A 13,829-nucleotide genomic window follows, 5' to 3' on the forward strand; every position below is an offset into this window, starting at 1 on the left:
CGGTTCAGGTGTGGACCGGTTCTACAGATAGCACAGATTATCAGGCTAGTAACAAAATCCACTCCCAGCTCTTTGGGTGGAAAACCAGTATACATTTCCCTTCCACTGAAGTGACAAGCTTGTGTGCTTAACATTCCTTGTTTCCCTAGTGTTACCTGTGGGTTTGTGCCTTTTACACAAACCAACAATGTGCTAGATTTCTTCTCCTCACACGCTCACGGTACCTCGTTGCTTGTCTTTTTGGTAAGAGCCATCCTCACAAGGGTGCCGGGGTGATGTTTCCCGAGGTGAGGCTTTGATTGTACCTCCTGACAATGATGCTGAAATCCTGTCATGTACCACTTGAACCATGCCAATGTCCCTCCTGCAGACACATGTCACACTCATGCACAGAGTTGCAATAAAAAGGTGCCAATATATACATCCAGCAATCAGGGATGTTGTGTTAAATTATGACAGAGCCATATGGATAGGATAGGACTCAAAGAAGATATAACAATTAGTACAGTAAATTTCTACGTACTTTATCAAAGGATATTTGTGGTATATATCAAAGCTGGATCCTCTGGAAGAGCAGCCAGTGAGTGCTCTTAATCAATGAGCAATCTCTCCAGCCCCACCTATGGTATATTTTGATTCAAAAAGGGGGGGGAGAGAAATATAATCTCATTTAAAACAGGAAACTCCTATAGAGATAATACAGTCCTGTAAAGAGGTCTGTCTACATCCTAATGCCTAGAACTGAGAGTTGTGGCAGGAAGATGACCCTGAACTATTTTCAGAAACCTCAAATAAAGAGTTTCTCAAGAAGGAGGCAGAAAGGTCAGTCAGAGGAAGAAACTAGAAGACAGACACAGGGAGCAGAAGGATATGATCAATGGGAAGGACCCCAGATACGGAGCACAGGAGGTTCCTAGAAGTTGGAAGAGGCAAAGAAACAGATTTACCCTGCAGCCTCCAGAGGCAATTCTATAGCCATGTAGTCTGAGCTGTACAAGACTTTGGCCTCCAGAATGGCAATATCATAAAAGTGTGTTATTTCAATAGCTAAGTTAGTGATTATTTAGTCACATGGATGTGTGTAAGCAGGAGTGGTTGTGCTTGCCTGAGTATATGCATGTGTGGAGGTCAGAGGTCAACATCTAGTGTCTTCTATTGCACTCAATCTTATTGTTTGAGACAATGTATCTCTCTGAGTCTGGACTATATGGTGGTGGGGAGACATTGAAGCAAAGCAGCCCAGGGTAGGAGGAGCAGAAAACTGAGAGGTCACATCTTTAACCTCAGACAGGAAGCAGAGAGTAAGAGGTAGAAGTGGGGTGAGGCTGCAGATTTTCAAAGCCCACCTCTAGTGATGTACTTGCATCATCAAGGCCCCACTTCCTAAAACTCCTCAGATAGTGCTACCAACTGGGTGCCCGACTGGTGCTTGCCAGCCAGTTGTTTAACACAGACATATATGTAGGGAAAGACACTTAAGTCTTCAAATATCTGTCCTCTGAGAGCTATTTCTTGTTGAAATCACCCTCTCACAGACTTCCATCCACCATGAAAGCTGGAGCTTGAGCTCTTTGGTAGGGTTCCTATTTTATTTTATTTTATTTTATTTTATTTTATTTTATTTTATATTTTATTTTACTTTGAGACAAGATCTCTATGTAGCTCTGGGTGTCTTGGAAGTAACTATGTAGACTAGACTGGCCTCTGTAAGGGTAAAAATTAAAACAGCTCAGCAGAGACCACAAACAACTTGGCAAAGACCGCAGGACAGCTTGCTGAGCTTACTGAGAGTAGCCATAATAAAAATATCAAGCCCCTCTAGGGACGAGGTGACCAGAAATGTAGAAACAACCAAAGACATATCTTGACCAGTCTAAACATGCCCAAGTGAGTAATGGGCCACCTGGTGTTTATCCTAGAAGGTCTGAGGCTTCATGGTCAAAAATAGTGGGCCATCCAGCCTGTCAAAATGATTGCTTATGCAAAGTGCTGATGTTTGAAATATCCAATCATATGTAATCGTGCCAGAATTTCCCACTTTTCCCTTTCCCCTTGTCCCTCCCCCTATAAAAGTTCTAAACTTCCTGGGGTCTTCATCGAAATTCTCTCCCCTGCGTGGGATGAGTTTCGATCCAAGGGTCCTTGTTAGTAAACTGCCTTTTGCCATTGCATCAAGTCAGTCTCTCGTGTCTCCTTGGGTGCGCGCTAATTGGGACTTGAGATGGGGTCCTCTTTCTGGGTCCTTACAGCCTCAAACTCACAGAGATTGCCTGTTTCTGTCTCCTAAGTGCTGGGATTAAAAGTGTGCACCACCATGCACAGCTTATGACAGGTCCCTTATCTAGCATGTATCAGGCTCTTAATTTAATATTGCCTCAGTACTAACAAAACAAGAACAAAAACCCCACAATAGTTTAAAATGTGTTGCTTAAAACGGGCTGAGAGGAATTCAATAGAGTTTTTATCGTTAGAATAAGGAATATAACTCAGCCACAGTAAGGAATGCGTTGCTGTAGAAATCAGCCTGCAGGAGAATCGGGGTTAAGAGTGAAGATACAACCAGCTGCAGAGATGAAAGGGCAAAACCAGATTCAGAGACACAAGTGTGGGTTCCGGTCCAGATGGGGAAGCAGGTGGACCAGCGGATAGCAGTCGAATACACTGTATCAATAGTGGGGAACTGAGCCAAGCTGAAACTCTGCCTGTTGGTCTTTCACCCACACACTAGGAGTCAGATCGGTAGAGCTGTGCCATCACAGTGCTAGGTGTCCAGCACTTTATGAGGTGGTGAGGGACACCCTTTCTGCTGTCTGGCACGTTGGGTAAGTTCATAGGCCTGGTTTTTCTGATATGATTTAAAATTACCTGTGTGCCAGTACAGTCTCAATTCACCCCCCATAAATTTATAGGATGACATTTTTCTACCCCCAGGAATAATTAATTTATCAGTCTGTGCTACATAGGAGGCAACAGACAGACGGTGGTGGTTGTGCATTCACTCAGGCCATAATTATCCTCCACCGTTAATCTGGAGTCAAAAGCTGCTTGTAAAAAAAAACAAGAACAACAAAACACCTTTACATAATATGGGGTAACTTAGAGGAAGGCACAACCTGATCTCAGGAAAGTGATTATGGATACTGGTAAAGCTGATTTCTAGCATCTGTGATCCAGAGACCCAAAGGATCAGGTGGTGTGATTCAGCCTGGACCAGAGGCTAGGGGCTAAGCAGCCCCCCCCCCCCAAGTACTCATGAGCCTGTAACTCCAAGATGTGAATGACAGGAGATGGGCTTCATAGCTTGAGAAATAATAGGATCTCCCCTCCCTCATACCTTTGTCAGACTTGCAGTGGCTAGAGGATGCCACCCCATAGAAGTGAGTGGACCTTTAATCAGTCCTGTTCAAATGCTAATCTCCCCTGGAAATGCCTTCACAGACACAACCAAAAATAATGTTTTACCAGTGGACAACATCTGGACATTCCTTAGCATCTGGAAACAAAATGAACCATCCCTATATTCTATACGCACCACCTGCCATGCAGGTGTAAATAATTAATTATTTTAGGCTGCATTAACATTTGTTATTTTGAGTCAGATATACACATCCAGAGATGTTGCAAGAATACTGCTTGCTACTTATGTAAGTAAGTAGGATGCATAAGTGGGATACATTTGTAATCTCAGGTGTCTTGGAAATCCTGAATCTAGTTTCTATGATTATATTTTAAATCACCATGGTCCAATAACCAATCAGGGTGACACTGCATTCATATAGTTATTGGTTGTTTTCTGTACAATTCATATACAAAGAACTACTCATACTTTGGTTCCTGAATCCATGAGGCTGTGTCCGCAGCGCCTCAGTGGAACTCTGAAAGCATGGATAGTAGTGAACCTTATATACAGTGTTTTCCACACATACTTCATGGGTTTGCACCTTTTCCCTCACAGGGGGCATTTGAGAACCTCACAAGCATTAAGTGAAAACTGGCATGATAACAAAGATGACTATAAGTGTCTAATGGGAAGGCAGAGAATACAAATGTGGATATCAAACGAGGGCGTCATTCAGGTTATAGGAAGAACAGTAAAATTTCATCCCATTACTTAGAAAAGTACACAACTTAAAACCATGTGTGAGTTTTCTTTTTTTTTTACTTTTTACTTTTTTTTTTTTTTTTTTGGTTTTTTGAGACAAGGTTTCTCTGTGTAGCCCTGGCTGTCCTGGAACAACTCACTCTGTAGACCAGGCTGGCCTCGAACTCAGAAATCTGCCTGCCTCTGCCTCCCAAGTGCTGGGATTAAAGGCGTGCGCCACCACCGCCCGGCATGAGTTTTCTTATGTCTGGAATTTTCCATTTAGTATTTTTGAACCATAACTGACTTAGGTACCTGAAAGGATGTACAAGGGGCAGATGTCTGTATTTAATGTGTACTGATTATTTTTGAGCATAAACCTCATGCTATCACTAGCACAAACAAGATAAAGACCCATTCAATGTCTCTCCCAAATTGTTCTGTGTCACCAGAATTGACTTGGGTCACCTTGTCACATACGTACTTCTGTACAACTAGTATCACAAGCACTGGTTTTCCTGGCACCAGAGACCACTGAGTGCTCCTCTACCCTGTCTGCAACTCACCATGGCACTTTACTAAATGGAATTTGGCGGTACCAGTGTGACCTTTGGGCACTAGTGTTTTCGTCAGTGTAACATCCTGTCCTCGAGGGCATCCCAGGTGTTGTGCAACAGTTTCTCTCCTCTTGCTGTTCGGTTGTTTCCAAATTTGGGCAATTACAAAGCTGCTGCAAGCGTCATGTTCAGGTGTGGTTTCAGTTACAGCCCTCCTTACCGTCGGACAAATGCATAAGAAAATATCTGCTGGTTCATAGTGTGAGAATGTGTGTTGAAATCTTTATTAGAGAAACTGTCAAAACATGTTGCAGGTAGTTCTGCATTCGTTTTGAATTCTCAATAGAATGAGAGGTCTGTCTCCATGGCCTCCTTAGCGTGATCTACAGGATTTTGACCCTACCTCTTCCCGTGACCTTTTAGTCATATTTATTCAAACAATATCTGGGGCTTTGTCACTTAGTATTGTTGCCAATACAGCACTCAACTTGAGGTTGGCAAGATGTTTCAGCGGTAAATGTGCTTCTCATCAAGGCTGATGACTGAGCTCACACTCTGGAATCCACATGGTAGGAGAGAAAAGACTCTTACAAATTGTCCTGTGACATTCCCTATCTATATGTCTATATATCTAATCTATATATCTATATATCTATATCTATACACACACATGGAGCCAGTGAGAGAGGATAGATAGATAGATAGATAGATAGATAGATAGATAGAGCTGGAAAATGATTCAGCAGATGAAAGGTAAATGTACCAGTTGCTAGCTACCAAGCCTGATGACCTGAGTTTGACTCCTGGTACCCATATCATAGAAGGAGAGAAAAGTTGTACTCTGATCTCCACATGCACATCATGGTACATACCCTACCCCATAAACCCTAAGTAAACTAAAATATAATACTTTTTAATTTTTTTTTAAAAAAGGAGCTGGCTTGTATGGTGGTACACATCTTTAATCCCAGTGGATGGAGAATCTCTGTGAGGTCCAGGCCAGCTAGGGCTGTAAGTGAGACCTTATTTGAAAAAGAAAAAAATTAAACAGTGCAGGAGACATGGCTCATCAGTTAAGAGCACTTGTTGCAGCAGAACTGGGTTCAGTTCCATGGTAATTCTGGTACCAAGAGATCTGATGCACTCTTTGGCACCAAGCATACACACGTAATACACAGACATACATGCAGGCAAAATATTCATACACGTAACATAAATAAATCTTTTGAAGGGAAAAACAAAAACAAAGCAAAACAAGAAGATAATGTCTTCAATCCTGCACATGGTAATACATGTATATGTGATATATTTATGTATCTGTGCATATATATATATATATATTTGACATATATATACTATATATATCATATATCTGTATGTACACAGAACATATACTATATGATATACATACTATACATATGACATTTGCGGGTATGATGTATATATATTTCATGCATGCCATGGTATGTATTTGTATGTTTATCAAATTCTATGTATATTCATACTGTTTTATGCATATATATGTGTGTATATATGAACACATACATGATATGTCTTTATATTGCTTTGTATGGCATATATGTGTTTGTGTATATGTTGTATATGACACTGATTCATTTACATTGCTTTGTGTATATTTATGTTTGTGCTTATGTATATGTAATAGCGCATATTTTTATACATGTACATACATATATTAGACATGTATATAAGTGTATGGATATATGATAGGGTACATTTGTACATTATGTATTTATGATGCATTTATACATTTGGCATGCATTTATATATATTAACTATTCATATATATAGTGTATTGACTTTTGTGTGTTGGTGTATATTTGCGTATCTGTACAGAACTGATATCTTTAACGTGTATGTTAGCTACATATTTATACATATGTTGTGTGGTATAACTTACTTGTGTTGGTGTGCATTTGTGTATCTGTATGAGTATGGCGTACATTTATGTGTCCGGTGTGTGTCCACGAATACCTTTGTTCGTATGTCATACATTATTCGTCTCTGAGTCTCATAGTGTATATTCCCTGCATAGTAACCTGTTCCCCCACATCTAGCTGGAGGTTGGGTGCGGCCTCCTCTGCAGGGCTTCCCGTCTCCAGTAGTGCGCGCGACCCCGTCGGCGACAATGGGGGAATGGGGTGGGGGGGGGGGAGCGGATGGCGGCATGACGCACGCGCATAAGGGTGGTGCCCTCCGCGGAGCCGCGCACGCAGGCAAGCCCAAGGGCTGCCGGGAGGAGCGCCGCGTTATCGATGGCGGAGCCGGCGCTCGCGGGGGCTGCTGGGAGGAGCGCCGCGCTGTCGATGACCCGGCCGCGCACGTTCACGGGGCCGCGCGCGCAGTGTGGGCAGTCACCATCTTGGTTCCGACGGCAGCGCGGTGCAGGCGCGAGTCAGGGCGCCCCTCGCTCGGCGGCGGCGCGCTGTGGATGAAACAGCGTGGACAGGCCGGCCTCCAGCGTCGCCGCGCTCGCGCCCGCGTGCAGGGCGGAGAGCGCTGAGCCGCAGGCGGGGCGGCGCGGGACAGCGAGGCCGCGACCCTGCCGGGCCCCGCCCAGCCCGCCGGGCCCGCCCCCGGCCGCTCCGCCGCCTGCCGGGCCGCGCAGATGGGATAGGCGGCGAAGATGTTCAGCTTCGAGGGCGAGTTCAAGACAAGGCCCAAAGTGTCTCTCGGTGGCGCGAGCAGGAAGGTGAGGCGGTGCGGCCCGAGGTGTTAACCGAACCCGGGCCTGAGGCGAACGTCGGCCTGTCAGCGCCCGGGAGGCGCTGCTCTGCAGTTCTCTGTGGAGCGAGCTCCTGCCGGGTGCGGCTGCCGTGCAGTGCTTACGGGTCCGTGAGGAGGCTCCGGAGGAGCGCTGTCGAGCCGCGGACTGAGCGGCTGGGTCATTCATTGCGACCTCGCCGCGCCTGCCCAGGGGCCGCAGTTTTGACCTGGAAACACAAGTGCACCCGGAGTCTGTGGCTGGGGGGCGTTACACGGTTAGCTCTCCAGCAGTGCGAGGCTCCCCCCTCCCTCGACCTTTAAACTTGCCGTACCCGCTCCTCACAAGCTTGGGGTGCTCTGCCCTCAAGAACAGCTTAGGGAAGAGTCCCTCGTGCCTAGGAAGTGGGAGAGGGCAGGTAGGACAAGGTCTCTGTAGCCTGCGTCCCGCTTTAGCCTTCTCCACTCGGAGCAATACAGAGTTGTGGCTGCCTGGGGCCCGGGTCGCTTCTGGACCTTTCCCTGGTGAAGGTATTTTGTTTTTTGTTTTAAAAACACTGCTCGGCTTTCTGGGGCAGTCTGAAGGATGAGGACAACCGGCCGCGATGCTCTAGGCCGATTCTGGAATCCAGACATGATTCCCTAGAGTTAAAAAGATTTTTTTTTCTTTTAGGCAAAATTTTAAAGCTTTATTTTAAAAAGAAATTTTACATACGAGTGTTTGCCTGCATGTAAGTATGTGCACCACAGGCTTGCTTAGTTCCGGCAGAGGTCAGAAGAGGGCTTCGGATCTCCTGGAACTGGAATTAAGGACAACTGTGGGCTGGCATGTGGGTAGTAGGAACAAAACCCAGGCCCTCAGCAAAAGCAGTAAGTGACCTTAACTGCTTAGTCATCTCCCTAGCCCTTTAGCGTAAATTTTTTTTCTTTCCCAAATTATTGTATGTGCAAAAGCAGTGCTGTCGGGCCTTGTTTTTTATAAATGATTTTTATCTGGACATACCCATATGTAAATGATGACTCGTGATAAAGGATGTTCCTGGAATTCCTATCAGTAGTCGTTCTTCAAGCAAACTGCTTTGTCTGACTTGTTTCTACAGGTCAGTTTTAACTTTTGAGCTTGGTGCAAACGAGATCAGATGAGTGGGTGCAGCGTGGTCAGCCTATGTGCCTTGCCTCTTGGTTTATGTGCCTCCTTTGATAGATTCTCCCATCCCACTGTGTCTTTGTTGGTTGGGGACATGAATAAAACACAATTGACCATTCTGGGTTTTTTTTGTTTTTTTTGTTTTTGTTTTTTTGTTTTTCGAGACAGGGTTTCTCTGTATAGCCCTGGCTGTCCTGGAACTCACTCTGTAGACCAGGCTGGCCTCGAACTGAGAAATCCGCCTGCCTCTGCCTCCCAAGTGCTGGGATCAAAGGTGTGCACCACCACCGCCCGACCCATTCTGGTTTTCATGGGTGCTTATTACATGTGTCTTGGTGGATGTTGCTTACACTTTTGCTCTTCTGGTGCACGTTGCCCATTGCTTCCCTAGTTGATGTGCCCACTACCCTACAACCCGCAGAGTCTGAGGGCACCATTGATTCAGATCCTGGTCAATAAGTGCTATTGAGAGTCTTTGGAATTTTGGCCATTCTAGTATACTTTCTTCATGTCTTAAATTATAATTTGAAATCTTTCCCTTCTTCAGCTTAGTGAAAAATTGCTTAGTCTTTTCCTTTTCAAAAGTTAAATGAATATTTTTGTTTATTATCTGAAAGAGCTATATGCTGGAAAAGTCCAAGACTCGATGAGTTTATAGTCTTGTTGGGAGATAAGACTTGCACCTTGAAAAGTTATGGTGCACTAATGACTGTTTTCTGTTTGTTTGTTCGATTGTTTTTGTATTTCTCTCAGGCTAATACAGAAACAGAATTGCTTGATTTGCTCTAGAAAGATGGGAAGTAGTAGGATGGGTTTGAAGGGACAGTGTGGAAAGTTTGAAGTAGGTGTTTGGTGAGTTCCATTACTTCAGTTCTATTATCTCCTATACTTGTATATTGTTATAATTGAGACAGGATCTTATACCATAATCCCGGCTGGCCTAGAACATTGTTTATGTACAGTCCTTCTGCCTCTGCCTTCCAAGTGCTGAAAGCACAGACAGGAATGCAGCAACATGCCCAGCTCCGAGTCAGTGCTTCTGAAATCAGGATACATTCTGATGGCACAGTTCACTTGGTAGCCTTGTGTGTGTGTAGAAGACTATCTTAGCAGTCATTTGATTGCAAGTACAAAAATCCACTAAAACTAAGTGCAGAAAAGCAAATAAGCAAAAAGTCTGTGAGAGGCATGATGATATTTCATAGAACGTACAAGTCAAGAACTGTCCAGTTTCCATGCTGCCAGTACAAGGTAGTTTAGCTCAGTTATCCTCTTTGAGTTGCGTTCTTGACATGATCTCTATATATAGGTCCTGTCCATTTATTTCATTCTGTCCAATCAGTGGCCATGTATAATTTCCTGGTTGAGTGCCTTTATCTCATACCTGAGTGTCTGGAGAGGAAATCTTCTTGGCTGGGTCATGGTTTCCACTTATGAGTTGAGAGTCTCAACCTCTGAGGGATGAGGAGAGGGAATCTTTCAGTACAGATTATTCCAGGTGTGTGCTTAAGCTAGGCACGACTACAGGGGAACAGAGCTTGAGGAATGAATGCCAATATTCCTGTGGGGTTCAGGTATATGTGGAACTAGAGGAATCTAAGAAGACACAGGTATGAAGGACGTCAGTGAACTGGTGGCTTAGTTGCTGATTCAAGTTTGGAACTGGAAGTATCACACCTTGGAAAACTAGGGAGACTGATGTCTGGAGAATGAGTTTATAGGAGGAAGAAGTGGGTCAGAAGTGTTGAATGCTGAATGGGTACCTCCAGGTAACATCATAATCTAGATTTGACACTGGAAGACTGGTGGCTAGTGAGTGTGCCCCTTAGGGTATCAGGAGCTGAAGTCAAGACTGGAGTTAGGCAAGGAATAGAAGGGGGTGTACAGTGCCTCTCTGTAAAAGACAAGAAGATTGAATGGATGGCAGGGAGAAAGAATTTGAAGTCTTAGGAAGGTTTAGATGATAGGACAGCTTGACCAAGTTTTATAGAGTGAGACAAAGCAAGATGAAGGAAGGCTAGGAGTAAAAATACAGGGAAGAGCCTAGAAAAACCAAGAGTATATGGTTGGGAACTATCAGATTGAAAGTGAGAGTATATGTGGATGTAGGAAATTTGTAGGTAGGAGGAATGACTTTAACATTATCTTTGCAACTTTTAAGATTACCTTTGCAAGTTTTCATAGCTACTTAATCTAATAATGGTAGTTGAATTATAGTCATTTCAATGATGCTCTTGCTTTGGCCTCCAAAGCAGGCTACAGACCGTGGAGCAGATGGTAGAGTCCCTATGTGTTGAATTTGTTCCTGTGTAACATCACCAGCTGAAGTCTACAGTGCTCTTAGGATTCTGACAAATGATTACTATAATTGCCTAACCCTAATCCAGCATCATACAGAATAGTTCCCATTGCCTTTAAACCCCATTGTTCTCAGCCTAGCCACTGCCCTCCTTCTGTTTACCTTTGGCAATCCTGTTTACATAGAGTTGCTTTCCCCAAAATGTCAGTGTTTGAATCCTAAAACACAGACTTTCAGAACAACTTCTTTCACTTTTATATGCAGTTTTAGGTTCCTCCATATCTTTCCATGCCTTGCTAGTTATTTTATTTCAGTTTTTAAATAATATTTATCTTATGTGTATGTGCATTTGTGTGGGCATGTGAATTCGAGAGCACGCCTGTAGACATCTTGTGGAAGTCAGTTATATCTTTCTTCTGTGTGGTTCCAGTGATCAAACTCAGGATGTCAGGTTTGGCTGCAAGTACCTTTACCTGCTGAGCCATCCCATCACCAGCCTGCATCTTATTTTATATTAACAGTATGCTACATATATTGAGTGGTTTGGGGCTGGAGAGCTGGCTAAGCTGTTAAGAGCATTAACAACTCTTTCAGAGGTCCTGAGTTCAATTCCCAGCAACCATATGGATACTCACAACCATTTGTAATGGGATCCAATGCATTCTTCTGGTGTGTCTGAAGACAGCTACAGTGTACTCATATACATAAAATAAATCTTTAATTAAAAAAAGAGTGGTTTAAGGTTTATAGAAAAGTGAGTAGGAACAAAGTTCTCAAATATCCCTCTCACTTCTATTTACTACAGTCTTTGGTTTCTGTTATCGATGTTAAAAACATTTTCTGTGTCATGACTTTTATATATTGTCTTTTTTATTTTTTTTTTAATTCAACCTCTCCTTATGTAGCTCAAGCAGGCCTAAAACTTGCAGCAACTCTCCTTCTTAAAGCTTCTCTTGTGAGCCACCACACCTAGACCTGCAAATTGACTTCTTACACTTAGCAGTTTTATGTTTTGTAGCTTGATAACACTTCTCCCATTTAATAATAGTTCATGGTGTGTGCCAGTTTGTCTTATTCAGCTGTGTTGAAAGACTGATGATTTCTTCCAAATTTGGGGCAATTTTGAATAAAGCCACTGTAAACATTTGTGTGTATATAAGTTTTGAATTTGGAAAATACCAATGAGTACTCTTTTTATTCTTAATATTCTTTTGCAATATTGGATGGAGACTAAACCCAGAGTATTGTACATGGCAGACTGTATCTCCAGCCCCTGGTCTTTTGAAACAGGTTTTTGATATATACCCAGGTTGTCCTTGAACTCCAGATTCTTATCTTTGTTTTCATCGTTATGTTTCTTATGTGTCTAAAATTTCTTCACCAAAGTTAATATCACTCTGATTGTCTTTTGTCTTATTTTTTAGTAGTATTAATGAGCTTGTATTTTAAAGTCTTTAATCAATTTTAACGTTTGAAGTAAGCATCACTCTTGTATGTATTCATGAAGCACAATGCCATTTCAGTACATGCAGTAAGTATATGGAGCACTGCCCTTCCCGTAGCGGCTGCCTGAAAGCTGCGCAAACTCAAGGCCTCGTAAATGTCCCAGGCAAGTGCTTTAACACTGTGGTTATATTCCCAACCATCTCATTTTGACTTTTCAAGACAGGATTTCTCTGGGTAAGAACTCTGGCTGTCCTGGAACTCATTGTGTATACTAGTCTGTCTGTGAGCTCAGGTCTTTGTGCCTCCTGCCTCTGGCACCGAGATTGATTCCCTTCAGGCCCTTGTGAATGATGCTGCAGTAAGAGGACATGTAGACATTTTTAACATGCTGATTTCATTTCCTTTTGCAAAATGTGATAGTTGGTAGTATGTATGTGGTAAATCTGTATGCAATTTTTGAGGAACCGCTACACTGAAGTACATAAATGGCCATACTAGTTTACATACCCACCAACAGACTTTTTCCTTCTGATTAGCATTTATTTAGTCTTTTGACAATAATTTTGTAACTGGAGGGAGTATATTTGTGGGTTTTTTTTATTTGATTTCTTTATTTTTCTTTATTTTTAATATATATTAGAATTTTGCATCCATGTATGTTGGTTCACCATGTACATACTTGCTGCTTATGGAGGCCCAAAATAGTGTCAGATACATTGAGACTGGAGTTTCTGGTTTTTGTGAGCTGCCAGTTGGGTGCTGGGAGTCAATCTCTGATCCTTTGGTACTCTTAACCAATGAACCATCTCTTCAAAACTGATTTATATTTCTTTTTTGGCTAACAATTGATAATAGCACTTTTTTATTTTTTCTTTTCTTTCCCTCTTTTTTGTTTTTGTTTGTTTGTTTTGTTTTCAAGACAGTTTCTTTGTGTCTAGCTGTCCTGGAACTTGCTCTGTAGACCAAGCAAGTCTCTAACTCAGAGATCTGCCTCAGCCTCCCATGTGCTTGAATGCCTGATGTGAGCAATTTTTTTCATATGGTTATATTTTGAGAACTGTCTTTTTAGATAACTTGCCCATTTTAAAAGTTGTATTTTGGCTTTGGGTGGGCTTTTTTATTTTTTTCGTATATGTTCTGAACATCAAACCTTTGTTAAATATTTCTTCCTTTTCTAAAATTTTTATTTATTTATTATATGTAAATACACTGTAGCTGTCTTTAGACACCCCACAAGAGGGCATCAGATAGCATTACTGATGGTTGTGAGCCACCATGTGGTTGTTGGGATTTGAACTCATGACCTCTAGAAGAGCAGTCAGTGCTCTTAACCACTGAGCCATCTCACTAGCCATTTCTTCCTTTTCTGTAAGTTGTTGCCTCTTTGTTGATGGTTTCTTTTGCTGTAAAAAATTGTTTTCATTTTATTTTAATATTTTACTTATTTATTTTGGATATGTGTGTAATGTTGTGTAGCAAATCCTTATATAAGCTGTTTTTTTTTTCCTCAAATCGTAATTAATTCACACAGGGGAATAAACACATAAAGGCAGGATGTGGAGTGTGGGTGTTCAT

At 42.5% G+C, this 13,829-nt stretch overlaps 1 protein-coding gene across 1 annotated transcript in view; it reads left to right on the plus strand.

Moving 5' to 3' along the window:
* The first annotated feature begins 7,015 nt into the window (after positions 1–7,015).
* Positions 7,016–13,829, plus strand: part of Ube3c (ubiquitin protein ligase E3C) — a 101,862-nt gene continuing 95,048 nt past the window's right edge. The window contains exon 1 of the mRNA XM_028774739.1: positions 7,016–7,351. Coding sequence (XP_028630572.1) covers positions 7,286–7,351 — 66 coding nt within the window. The 5' untranslated portion in view covers positions 7,016–7,285. The remainder of the gene's footprint in view (positions 7,352–13,829) is intronic.

The sequence above is a fragment of the Grammomys surdaster genome, unplaced genomic scaffold (assembly GCF_004785775.1).
Source record: "Grammomys surdaster isolate TR1022 unplaced genomic scaffold, NIH_TR_1.0 242, whole genome shotgun sequence".
Taxonomy (NCBI): domain Eukaryota; kingdom Metazoa; phylum Chordata; class Mammalia; order Rodentia; family Muridae; genus Grammomys; species Grammomys surdaster.